The 13133-nt window shown below is 48.5% G+C and overlaps 1 protein-coding gene across 1 annotated transcript in view; it reads right to left on the bottom strand.

Annotated features, from left to right (window-relative positions):
- BCR (BCR activator of RhoGEF and GTPase) overlaps positions 1 to 11451 on the bottom strand; it is a 132481-nt gene extending 121030 nt beyond the window's left edge. The window contains exon 1 of the mRNA XM_090062162.1: positions 9319 to 11451. Within this exon, the coding sequence (XP_089918288.1) occupies positions 9319 to 10816 (1498 nt within the window). The 5' untranslated portion in view covers positions 10817 to 11451. The remainder of the gene's footprint in view (positions 1 to 9318) is intronic.
- Between the last annotated feature and the right edge of the window lie 1682 nt (positions 11452 to 13133).

Below are 13133 nucleotides of genomic sequence, written 5' to 3'. Positions count from 1 at the left end.
TGGACCCAAATGGGGGGCATAGAGAGACATAAAATGGAGGGTAGGAAAAAAAATAGCACAGGAAGCTTCAGATAGTGCATAATTTCCACCACGTTACATTCTTGTAACTTTACATCCCTAATTTCAACCCCGCCTTCTGTTCCTACAAATTAGTTACAGAACCAGGTTGGTGGGAAATAGATGGCAAGATGGCTCTGATCGGAGACAACTGGAAGGTAACGTGTTTCACTGGAACAAAAACAAACAAAAAAACCCTCTTCCATCTCTTGGCTCATTCAAGGCACCATAATCTAATCTTTCTTAGGGCACAGGAAGCTCTGAAACCAGCTATGCTGACAGGTCATTACTACTTTCCTGGGTGAGCTCACTGAACAACATGCAATTCCAACCTGCAGGAGACATGGCGCTCTCTGCATTGTTGGAGATATATACTGTGCAAACAACAGATCAGTCGCATTCACTTTTCAGCACCTAAGACTAGCATTTGAAGCCCGATGCTCAGGGGGTGGCTACACATATTATTCTTCGGAAGAATTTACAGGGCAAAGTTGTTTATTCATTTTCACTGTGCGCACAATTGTTGCTATACATACTTGAAAATGACTGGGGGACTAGACTAATTTTTTAAATTTAAGTCTACATTCTAGCATCAGAAGTCCCCCTTCCTGTCAAGCTCAAAAATCAGTGCTCTCACCCAGTTGCCTCTCAATCAGTAAGTACATTTACCTGACTTTCTGCCCTAAAGCCATTGCGTAGAACTGCTGGTACCATTATCAGGACTGCTGCATCTCTTCACAGAAGCAGCTACATTTGGTTCTAGGACTAGAAAGTTGGATACCTGTTCTATAGTCATATCGTCTTTGGGAAACTAGTTACAGGCCACAGAACCAGGTCTTTGAAGCTCCTGGTCCCAAACTCCTTAAGTGGAGATAAAGAAAAGAGAGGAAAGCACTAAGGTTGGAGAGTACAAACACAAGGGCTGTTAATTATCAACTAATTCCCGCAAAAAACAAAAAAAACCAAAAAAAAAAAAAAACCCAACACCTCTCATCGTTTCCTTACCTGAGGTTAGATGCAGTCATTTGGCCCACACACAGTGGTATAGCTGCTATTTTCTGGTGGTAAAAGACAATCTGCTGGTGATCTGGTTCTTTACCACATTTAACCTTGGAGTGGTAGATAGCTTGTGCAGAGAGAAACTTTATAAGATTTTGGACAGCACCAGAAGAAATATCCCTTTATTTTTTTTTTAAAATTCATCCCAAGCAGTAGGGATTGGGATGAATAGAGACAGATGCAAACAAAATGAGAGGTGGCCATTACAATACCTGGTTTTGTATGTTGTTTTCAATAACCGATACAGAGTCCCAGCAGAGTCTCTAATACCAGTATACATGGCTCCAGTCTGTACACACTACTGTTGAGAGCCGATTCCAGCACTATGGTCACCATGGATTCAGTCACTGTGCAACCATGCAGCCACAAGGCAATCTAGCACCAGCTGCTACTTTTCGGCAGTTTCTCCTTGGATAAAGGAGATTCTGATCTTGTTGCCATAAGTGGGTTAAATAAAGGTTTGAGCAACAGACAGTCAACAGATGGGGAGAGGGGAAGAGAGAGAAGACACTATTATTTGAGAAACTAGAAAGGCTCTGCAAACCACTTACACATTCAGTGACTGCAGTGCCCGGCATCAGCCCTGCCCAGATGACAGTTTTACCGTTTAAAAATACACATGCTGTAATTCAAAACAAATTTTAGGAAGTTACAGACTATAAAGCACTTGCCTCAACAGCAAGATAGGCTTTGATGTTCAAGTATTTATTTACAATTTACAGCCACACCTCTTCCCCCCCACATACGCAATTTAAAAATATGGGGCAAAAGAATAATCCGCCTCCCAAGTAGGTAGCTGGCTAAAACATGCCTTGTAACTCAAGACCTTCATTAGTTGCTTTAGGACTTCATTCACACATCACTCACCCTGCTAATTCACTTGGGTTTCTTGGGAGTTAGTCAGACAACCCCTTCCCTGCCCCCAGTTGCAACAGTGGTTGTAGTAAAATCTGAACTCGGCTCCAAGGAAGTTTCTCCTCTCACTTGCACCCAGCAAGGGTCGGATTTGCTTGCTGCAGTCAGTAAAATGCCATGGGGGTAAGAGCAGACTCAGGCCCTTATTGTTCTTCTCTTGCTTATCTGGGTTGGTAGAGCAAACTGAAAGGAGAAAGTCAAACAACCTGCTGGTCTTCATTTCTCTAGGGGGTGGGAAAGGCTGCAGACAATCTGGGACTCTACTCCACAGTCTGATTTCCATAGGCAGCCACTCTCCCATGGTAACTGAAACAGAGTGATTCTCTACAGACATCCAGCTTGCCAAGTCTCACCTCATTAACCTTTATGAGATGACCTCCAAGCCTCCTTGGAGCGGAGGTTCTGGCCTCCCTTGCCTAGGCTTTGTGACTGTTTATCCCCAGCAGGTTGAAGAATGGGGAAGGGGCAGGTCTTTAGTAGGCTTGCAATGCACACCGCTGTCAGAAGGCTGTTAGCAGCCCTTGCGCTCTCAATGGCAACTCACAGGCCTCCCCTTGAATCATTCAAGGCCCCCACAGTACTTCTTGTAAAGTGGCCCTGATTACGTTCAGCTTAAGCCTCTTTTGCAAAGGAAGCAGCAAGAATTTTAAAATCTTCACCCCTGATCTGTTCATCTATTCTGCATCCAAGTGCCTAGCTAATACTAAAAGCAAGGACGTTGCTCCTCCCCTCCCTAGTTGGCAGGTTACTATTTATCATCGTTATCTTTGCGCACTGCTCCAAGTTCCTGGGTACAGTTTCCTGGCAGTGCTCTGTTGCCGCCATAACTCACACCAGAGCTTACTGTGTTCAGTAGCTGGAGCTGGTTATTCTGAATTCAACACTTGGCATTTTACCTATCTGAACCACCAAGTATTTAGATAAAACACTTGGAAAAGGTGCTCAAGCCAATAATCCCACAAAGCAGCAGATGACCAGAGTCAGAACACCCCGAAACATTTGGTCTCTTGAAATCACGCTGAATTGGGAAAGGCCTTAAGGGCAACAGTCAAACTGCAGGACACATTCCCACTTCTGTCCCTGCTGGGGGAGAGAGCACAGCAGCTGCTGCACAAGATACACCAGTGCTGCTAAACCATCAGAGGCTCCAGGGTAAAAGCCATGTCCCAGGTCCCCACAGGACACGTCTCTGCAGAGGTACAAAAGCAGGTGAAGCCAGAGCAAATTACTTTTTGAAGCACTGTCACTTCAAAATAAGGGGAGAGGGAAGAGCTGGCAGCACTGGTTTTAGTCAGAGGGAAAAAGGTGCAAACGGAATGGGTGGATGAATGCATGTTTTTGGTACTATAGAGGGGAGAAAACCCTCCGAGCCATCTCCTCTGGGGTACAACAGCCAGTCAAACAGGTTCCTCCCCCAGTAGCACCAAAAACATGCACTCATCAGCAACTCCTCTCACTGTTCAGATGTTTTATTTTTAGGTCTGTGGCTGCGGTCAAGTATGGAACAAAAAAGTCGATCGTGTTCTCCCACCTCGCCTCCATCACGGTTTTACACCCAAGACAGTAGGAGCCTCCTATGAGAGGTGACACCAGCACCTCAAAGTTAGAACTTCCTTCCCTCAAATACCACATTGACATAAACAGTTTGAAGCCTGCTTCTCAAAGAGCAGGGGCTTTCTGTAACAACTAGGCCCACCTGTAAATAAAAACCTACAGCCCTGGTCAAATTGGAGGAACAAAAGCACAAAACCCCAAGGTCTATATTCATCTCCCGTTTCTGTGCAGGGCCACAGCTTGGTATCTGCATTCTGCTGCTAAGAGAAAAGCCAGTTCCTAAAGCAGTCGGCAAGGCCGCGAGAAAAAGCTTCTGCTTTTCCAGTAGAGCTGGTGGGGCAAGAAGAGGGAGCTCCACTTGCTCAGTCTAGGAAGGGGGTGGGAGGGGGCGATATAATAGGCAGCTTGATAAATCTCAAGAGCAAACAAATAATCTCTGGAAAGCACTGAGGGGGGCCATTTAGACAGTGTACTTGTCATTAGTGCTCCTGAAAAAAATCTGCTCCCTGTTACTGAAACAGATTAAAAGCGAGACTGGGTTATAACAAAGAAAGGCCTAAAAATAATAGTAAAATGAACCAGAACCAAATGTCACAGACTAAATCTAAAATTCATTCCTGACTGCGAGAGCCAGCGACATGCCAGCAGCCCTGCAGACAACAGCAGGAGAGCTGCACATAATGGAGTTTCCTATGCTTGAGGTCTCCTGCTCCCAGGAGTGGAAGGACAGTGCAGCAGGGTAAATCCCACCTCTGCTGTTCAGTGCAAAATGCCGTCTCTAAAACGGGAAGGCACCAACAGCATCTTACTGAGTCACTGTGTACACTGCCTGGGCATTGCAAAGTACTTCCCAAGACAGTCTCACAAAAAGACCAGTCTACCCACCCACAATGGGAGGAAACTGAGGCACAACATGGCTGAGAAACATGCCCGAGATCACAGCATGCAAATGACACCACTTGGTACTGAAAACACCTGCTAGCTTCTGGGGCGTGCTACCAGCAGTACCCTGAGAAGACCCTTCTTTAAAGGCCCATGTGTTAGCAGAAGCCACTTACGACCGTAAGGATGCTTACAGAAAGGAGCTCTGAAGAAAAACTCTGCCCTTAGTGAGAACAAACTCCAACCCTGAGTTGGATTAAATGTGCAGTTGTGCCTTCACACTAAAGAATAAGGTCCGCTCATCCTCCAAGCAGCACCAGCGGGTCTTACACATACTAAAGAGCTGGAAATGTAAGCACGAGCCACAACGTCAGTGCGATTGGTATGGATCCGGGCTTTTGTGCCCTCTGCCTCCTCCCAGGCCTGCAGGCAGGTATATACAGAGGCAGCAGTGGGAAGGCCTGGAGGGAGGAGGACATGGGGCACCAGACCACAACAGGTGTCAGGCATGGCTGGGGCGCTTTATGGCTCCACAGTGGGTGCGGAGAGCAATGGGCCTTCCTCGTTCAAGGAACTCCACCTGCTCCCCTCACACCCAGCGCAGGGGCTTGGGCTCAACTTTAATAGGCTTTCCTGACCCCTGGGCCTGTGTGCACACAGCAAGCACCCTCCCTGCTTCTCCCAGCAGCCAGGCTCACCCCCATTCCCATCAGTCAACCAAACCTTGCACCACCCCTATTTTTTTTTTGTTTTTGATTGCACCACTGACCAATGTGGAAGAAAAACAACCCAAAACAAATGGGCACTTTACCAGAAGGGGCAAAATGGTAGCTAGACCCAGCTCCACAGCATCTGTAGATGTTGGGCACTTCAGCAGGGCTTTTTGGCACTTTCATCTAACAGCTGATTCAATCAGCTATTAGGTAAAAGCTCCAAAAAGCTCCACTGAAGTGCCGGATCTATACAGATGCTGGGCAAGCTGGGTCCAATTAACACGCTGTCTCTTCTGGCCATGTGTTGGGCTTGGTGTGGGGGTGTGCCAAGCTCAAAGTAAAACACCAGGGTTTTTTTTCCCCCTCCACGTCTGTAAGCAGATGGCTTCATTGGCAAGTGGCAGGGGGCAGCAATGAATAATGCTGCAGCCCACACAGTCCTCCAAGGTAGCTGGTGATGCGCACCCTGCCCTTGCCAAGGCATGGCTCCCACGGACTTCTCCTCCGTTCCCGGTATAGGAGGGGCTGGAGTGGGCAAAGAAGCAAGGCACAGCCTCCAAGACAGGCCCTGGCAGGACCAGGGGGCTGCAGGTTGGAGGTGCGGCGCACCAGCAGGGCTGGGAGGACAGGGGGTCAGGAGTGAGGGACATCAGCACAGAAATCAGGGCTGCTCAGCACCACAAAGCAAGGGGGGTGGAAAAAAGACGGACACAGCTGGACCCGTGCCCTGGTGAGCAGACAAGGCTCTGGTTTTCCATGATTTAAAAAAAAAAACCCAACCAAATCAAATGCCAAAATATATTAGGTATTTAGAATTTGTTTTAATTCTCATTGAGGCACTGGTAAGCTTCCAATTTTTATGTTTCTATAGAGTTTCATTTTAATTGCAGAAAAATATGGATTTGGGGATTTTTGTTTTTTAAATTAGAGAATTTATAATTTGTTTAAAAAAAAAATCTCAGAGATGTTATGGTTTTTTAAAAACAAAAAAACCCAGGATCCCTGGTGATCAGCTAACAGAAAGTATATTTTAAAACCAAACAACCCCCCTACCCCAAACTGACCAAGGTCATAGAAAGGCCCCTCTACTGCATAATGTCATTTTTTTCTCTTGGTTATGTTCAGGGAGAGCCACAGTACGTTTCTTGGGAAATAAACAGTTAATAGTGGGTGGGGAAAAACCATCTTTTCCATATAAATCACATTAAAACCATCTAAAATTTATCACAGGATTAAGACCTCTTTTCACTTTCTCCCATTACAGGAAATAGTCATAGGTGTTGCATACTTCATTCTGGCATGCAAACTTTTTTATTGACTCTTTTTAACAAATATAGTCATTATAAACCCACACGTTCACCCCCAAGCTCCTCATCCAGCCATCCAGAGAAAACCCAAGTCCAGCCCCAGCCAGTTTTCCACGGTCTAGATACCTTTCATCCCTGGAAACAGAGGTACAAACCTTGGCTTCGTGCCATAGTGAATGGGAGTTCAGTGATCTCATCCTAGTCCCCATCCACTACAAAACTAACAGATGATTTAGTATGATTGGCAGTCTCTGTTCAACCAAGGTCTCAGGGAAAGTCGCAGGTGTTTGCTAAGATCAGGATGCACTGGCAGACCCACAGCGGAAGCCTGCATAGCACCTGTCCAAACTGTGCCAGGCTCAGCCTAGTGTTACTGCGAACAAAAAAAGAGATAGATTCAACCACATGCAATCTGCATCTCTGAAGAAACCAAATCTACCTAGATGCAGCAGGTTCTGCCCAGTCTTGATGATGATTAGCATCTCAGACTTGTGCTCTCATACTGAAGCGCAACTTCAGGGAAGACGGGCTGAACTGGCGTCTGAACCACAGGGCAGGGGATGCTGGCTGAAGTGACTGGCTGCTCTCGTTACATGTGGAAATGAAAGACATGTGCCCCATCAGAACATGTGAGGGAGGAAGAGCAGCCAGCAGGCTAATCACACAGGGATCTCTCCTGCCCTTTGTCTGTATCTGCTTTATAAAGAAAGGACTCTTGTCAATTTGTTTAGGATCAAACATGGACTTTCTCAAGGAAAAAAAAAAATCCCACAAAGCATCCCTACTGACAGTGGAAACGACCAAGCAGCATAGCTGTGCTGTCAACACAGAAGCCTCTTTCTCAGCCGAGTAGAAAAGTTGCCACTAGCTATAGCACAGGACAGCAATGAACTGCCATCTGATTTGGGGTCCTGCTAAGCTTGCCTTATGTTATCCCCTGGACCTGGAAGCAGTTATGTGATGCCCTCGTTTGCAATTCTCTGGTCCCCCTCAGGAACAAAATCCTGCCTTGTCTTCAAGGACCAGGCATTACAGAGGAGTTCTCAGATCCCGGAAGGCCCTTTCATTCACGCAGCAGCCCACATGCTGCCAACCGAAGCAAAATACATGACTGAAAATAAAACCAAACTGCCGATCTTCTGGAACACCAACGAAGCAGCATGAATTTGCCTTGAAGAACGAGTTTTATCCACCTTTGTTATCTTGTCCCTTTTGTTTCTTTCTGCAAAACTGCAACAGCCGGGAGGCTATGGAGCCATCTAAAGAGCATCAGTAAACAAAAAGAGCAGAGACAGATGGCCGCAGCTCAGTTTATACCAGCACTGGATCCAACCTCCCCCCAGCATCTCTCCAGCTTCCCATAGGAACAAACACAAGACCAAATCCTGGCATAAAATAATACATATTATACAGAAATCTGATAAGGACAAGGTCACTGCGAGGACCTGGTGCCAGGGTCTGGAGCTCTCAAGTACCTTTCATTTATGGTAAACAGACATTAAGACTGAATAGCCTTTCACTAGCACAACAATGGCGACAGACTTTAGGAGAACTGAAACAATATCTGCCAAAGCCCTCCAGGCCAAATGCTCAGCCAAAGCACTACTGCATTTAAAAAGCAATAGGGAGAGAAGACCAGGGATCCCCATCCATTTAGATCACCCCTCTGAGAACTAGGGCAACTTGAGACAACGAAAACATCTTTGATGGGCCTCCCTCTTTGAACCTCTTCAGGGCCTCGACTACATCATCAACGCAGGAATTCAATCCTGTTTGCAGATGTCCAAGTTAATCCCTTATTAAAATATAGGCTGGGGGGGGAAAAATATAATCAAGATTACACACATGCTCAAAGACAACAATACAATGCTACTTGATCACACTGACTTCTTCTCTTCAGACAACATTTATGCTCAGAAGGTGAGGAGACTTAATGGAAGATGTTGTTCACCACTGCACTGCACGATACAAGTAGGAGTCAGATACCCACATACAATCTTATGCCGGTTTGATCCAAGCATTCACTTTGCCTCATCCGGACTCAACTCTGAAACCTAGTCGTTAAGCCTTGAACACACAGACATGGGAATGGCGTCAAATATGCTTCCCAAAACAAGAAATACTTTCCCCATTTAGACTCTGCCAGAGCTAAATAAACTACCACATGTAAGGCTTCCGATTCATGCTCTTGCCTCATGTATGACAATACAAGCCTGAGGGCTGGACCAACACCGTACCCGGTCAATAGTCATTAAGAGGAAGACATGAGAGAGCGTAGAGTTGGAGTCTCCCAGTTAGTTATGGGCAGGGGGGCAAAAAAGCAGAGCAGAGGAAGGAGTCCTTGTCTTACTAATGTAATGGCTTGGTAGGGATGCCAGGTTAGAGCATCACTGGCCTACAGCCACTGATGGGGCGGAGGTTAGTCCCTTAATGACAACAGCTGGAGGACAGGGGAATTTTGGCTAAAGAAACTGGTCAAACCCATTTCCTTGTAGAAAAGGCCCAGAGGAACTATGACATACACATGGAGACATCAAGACCATGCTTTACAGTCTTGAAACAACACAAAAAGGTAAATTGCACAGCGCTTTATTCATCTTCTCCAGAAGGATGCAGCGCTGACTCAGCTTTCCCGGGAATCAAACCTTAGGTTCCAAGACGGTTACAGACGTTGGAGGCATTGCTCGCTGGCCCCCCCCCACAACACCAGCAGGGCTCTCTCCAAGCGGCCTCCCCTTGCACAATCTGCCTAGGAAGCCTGTGAGGTTGTATCTCCTGCCCTCCCCACATTACTAGCCAACCAAAGCCCTGTTTAAACAAAATACAGGTACCTGTATCTCCATGGAAACAGCTGTCCTGATGACTTCTCCCAGATGGTAAGTCTCCATCATTTGGCCAGATCTGCCCTGTTTTTCGTACTCCTACAATTGTAGCTTCAGACACAACAACCTGCTGTGGCCTGTGCCGCTTTTGAGACTGAGGAGTCGGTGGGCTGCTGCTGTCAAAGGATTGCTGCGAATTCTGGGATGGAGAACGGCTTTTATCCCGATACATGCGGTAAGCAGTAGGGCTGGGAGAAACATGGCTGGACTGACCTGAAGAGAAGTCCTCCTCGCTGGATGTGAGGTTCTCATTAGAGCTACAGTCAGGAGTATACCCTCCCCCAATGTCCTCAAAACTCCTGGGGGAATAAGATCTCCTGGGCCATGTAAGATGCTTCTCCTGGTCACACATGCTTTGATTTCGCAGGACAGATCCTTTGCTTTCTCCTTCCCCCATCATCCCACCAACGTAGATGCTTTGGTAGGGCTGAAAATCCATTGGTTGCCATGGTGCTCGGTTGCCCCCGTTGGCATTTATCAGGTTGTCTTTCAGAAACCTGGGGTTCAGTTCAGCATCCTCATACTCGCCATCATAGGCGAAGGTGCTCTCAGAGGATCTCCCCCTGTAGGTGGCAAAGCTGGCTACCATGTTCGGAGGAAGAGAATGCAAAGACTTTTTGCGCTCCATCTGCATGGCTTGGCTACCCAGGGAGCTTATCTTATCTGAAACGTCTTTATCATTGACTTTCACAAGCCCCTTCTCATGGTGGTACTCCATGTTCACGTAAAAGGGCTTCTCCGGAGTATCCTTGCTATCTGTAGAGGAATGCAAGTTTATCTTTTTAATCCGCTCAAAATTGGACCTCAGTGCCGCCACACTGGTAGTGTTCCCTCTCTCCTTCGCAGTTGGCTCAAAAGACCCCTCTTTCTCAGCGGATCCTGCCAGCCTGCGAGTGGAAGCCGGCCTGTGCTTGGAAGGGGACCCCTCTGTATCGCAGCGGTTCTCCGTGTCCTCCACAACTCTTTTCGGCTTTTCTTCACCGTAGTATTTGCACCTGTCCTGATCCCCTTCTCCGTGGTGGGGGCTGTCCAGCAGCGACAGGTCTGACCCGTCACTCTGGGTGGACAGTTTCCGCAGAGAAGGTATCCTTGGCTTGAACCTCTCCTCTCCGTGATGGGGCTTGTTTTTTTCCAGCTCCCCTTGCTCAGCGGGTTGGTGATGTGGGTCTTGATTCTGCTGCTCCGCAGCCCCTTCAGGCAGATGGGAAACTCGCTTAAATCCCCACCTCTGCCGGTCATAGCTCTTCTTCTCCTTGGCCAGGAGGGTCTGAAGGTAGATCATGCGGAACCTCTCCTTGTTGACTTCCATCTCCAGCCTCCGGATGGAGGCTTTGCACAGCTCCAGCTCCTGCTCGATATCTCCCACCGATTTCAGCTCCATCTTGGGAGGCTCCGAGTCTGCAAACTGAGCTTTCCAAGCCTCCACAAACCCCACTGGGTCCACCATTTTGCATCCGAGAATAGACCAGGGTAGGGAACGGGGGCGGAGTGTGCCAGCCAAATCTCACATGGAGCTACAGCAGCAGACAGACAGACAAGGGTTAACTCACGAAACGCGGCTCCTTCGCGATCCACGCCGGAGGAGAGGGCGCAGAGGCAGCTGCTTCTGGCACTGGGAAGGTCTCTCGTCCCCGTCGCCTCGCACCACCACCCCCAGCTTCAGCCCCGGCCGGCCCGGCGCCCGCCCGAGAACAACGGCGCTCGCGCCACGGCCATCCGACGACGGGCTGGACAAAGGAGCAGGGGCCGGGGGAGGAGGACGGGACCGATGGCGCACCCAGCCCCTGCTGCCCCGGGCCGGGTGCCGCCGTGCTCCGCTGCAGGGGCCGGGGCTTGCAGAGTCCCGCAGCTCCGTGCGCCTCTCTCGCCTCCTCCCGGCTATTGTGCCGCCCTCGCTCCGCAGGCGCGCTCCGAGCCGCCGTGCAGGGCAGCAGGGCGGCGGCTTGTCTCCGGGCCGGCGCTATCCCATGGCTCCGGAGAGCCCAGAGCCGCGGCCGGAGCCCTCCCGGCGCTGCTACTGCTGCCGCTCGCGCTGCGGCGGGTCCCGGCTGCCCATGGCCCAGCCGCGCTCCGGCTCGCAGGAAGGGGCGGAGGCAGCGCCGCGATTGACAGCCCCAGGCGGGCCTCTTAAAGGGGCAGCCGGCTGCAGCCTCCGCTCTGCCGCCTTCGGGTGCGGGCCCGTACCTCCCCTCGGGGCTAGCAGCTGCGGAGAGGGGCCCCGCGGCTCCGGCCGGGCCCCTAATGAGACAAAGGCGCAGCTTTGCAAGGCCATGCATATTCATGTCTACTCACATGTGTGGTGCATATGAAAAGCCTAGGTTTTGTTTGCTGTGTAGAGCTCGGGTAGACCAAGTATTTAGACCCGAGTAGAAAGGGTTGCAGCCCACTACTGGGGGCCCCACCCAGATCCCACAGGGGAGAGGGGTAGGTGCAACTGAGAGTTACTAAGGAAGCAGAAACATGCAGCACAGAGGGCTACTAAGTACCCACCTGTCAGGTCGTGTTACGGGACAACTGTAATAACGCCTAGGGGTTCAAGTAACCTTTAGGAGCTGGGGAGCAAGGGCCACAACCCGGTTCCCAACTTCCCTCTTTGTACCCATTTCTGGGACAGGAGGGAGACCCAGTTCTTTAACAGTGCTGGGTCTGGGCAGGTTGAGAACCACGATGATTAAAACTGTGCCCCCTCCCCCCCCCACACACACACAGCTGGTGCCTCTATTGCTACAGCATAGTTCACTCATGTAAGGAAACAAACCTTAAATAGATTCAAAAAGTAAGGACCTGTGACATAGAGGCAAAGGAAGAAAAGACAGAGGGATGTGGAAAAACAGGCTGTAAGGCAGCGATAGAGAGAGAGATGGGGCAAGTGTTTAAAAAGAAGGGCAGTGAAACGTTTGGATGCAAGAGCAGGCAGGAGGAGAGAGTAAGAATAACATTTTAGGAATGACTGCTTTAGAGCGGGGAGAGCTACAGCGGCTGTGACTGGGGAAAAGCTGTAACCTGATCTCAGTGCTTGAGGTCTGTTTGGATTAAGTACAAACACTTCTATTGCAGGTCCAATAAGAAGTCAGTGGCAGAGGAGACTCAGCTCTGTGCTAGAAACTGCATAAATGTTTGTAACAGCAGGAAAGCCTAAGAAGTGGGCTGCACTGCAGAGATTGTTCAGGTGCTTGTGCAAAACAGAGAATGAAGCAGTGTTGTGTGGTTGCTGTGTGCCTGTATTGCAAGACAGCGACTGTTAGAAGTGTAAAAGTGGACCTTCTCATTGCTAATGGGGGTTAAGTATGTCCAGAAATAGTGTGGGTATAGTGTAAATGTCCTAGAAATAGAAGTGGTAGCGGCTAAAGGTTCTTGCTGTGATAGATAGGGTTAACCAAGACAATTACATGAAAGCATTTCCTAAAGTTTGGGCAAAAAAAGAGTTAAAATATGGCAAGATGCAGGCCTGTGTCTTGACTGAGGGACCAAACCCTCCCCCATAAAGGCAGTGTAAATATTCACTAGAAACTGAAATAAGATTATAACTCATAATCAATAGTTTGTAAAGTCAGATGCTTAGTGTGCGTGACTCCCTGATTTGATCCATTTTAAAGGCGAAGGGGAAAATCTGAAAACTGACAATAAACTTCAGAGCTTTAAATATAGTAACAACTGTTGTAGCAAAGTACCCTGAAATTCTAGCAGCTATAAACAGGAGGGGTAAAATTATTTTCATTATTACATTTAGCTAATTTCTTTTGTTTTGTTTGTATTCCCTTGGT

Source organism: Crocodylus siamensis, chromosome 9, assembly GCF_052110815.1.
Source record: "Crocodylus siamensis isolate JL-2025a chromosome 9, ASM5211081v1, whole genome shotgun sequence".
Classification (NCBI taxonomy): Eukaryota; Metazoa; Chordata; order Crocodylia; family Crocodylidae; genus Crocodylus; species Crocodylus siamensis.
The sequence above is the reverse complement of the archived record's forward strand: the minus strand, read 5'-3'. Positions and strand labels throughout refer to the sequence as shown.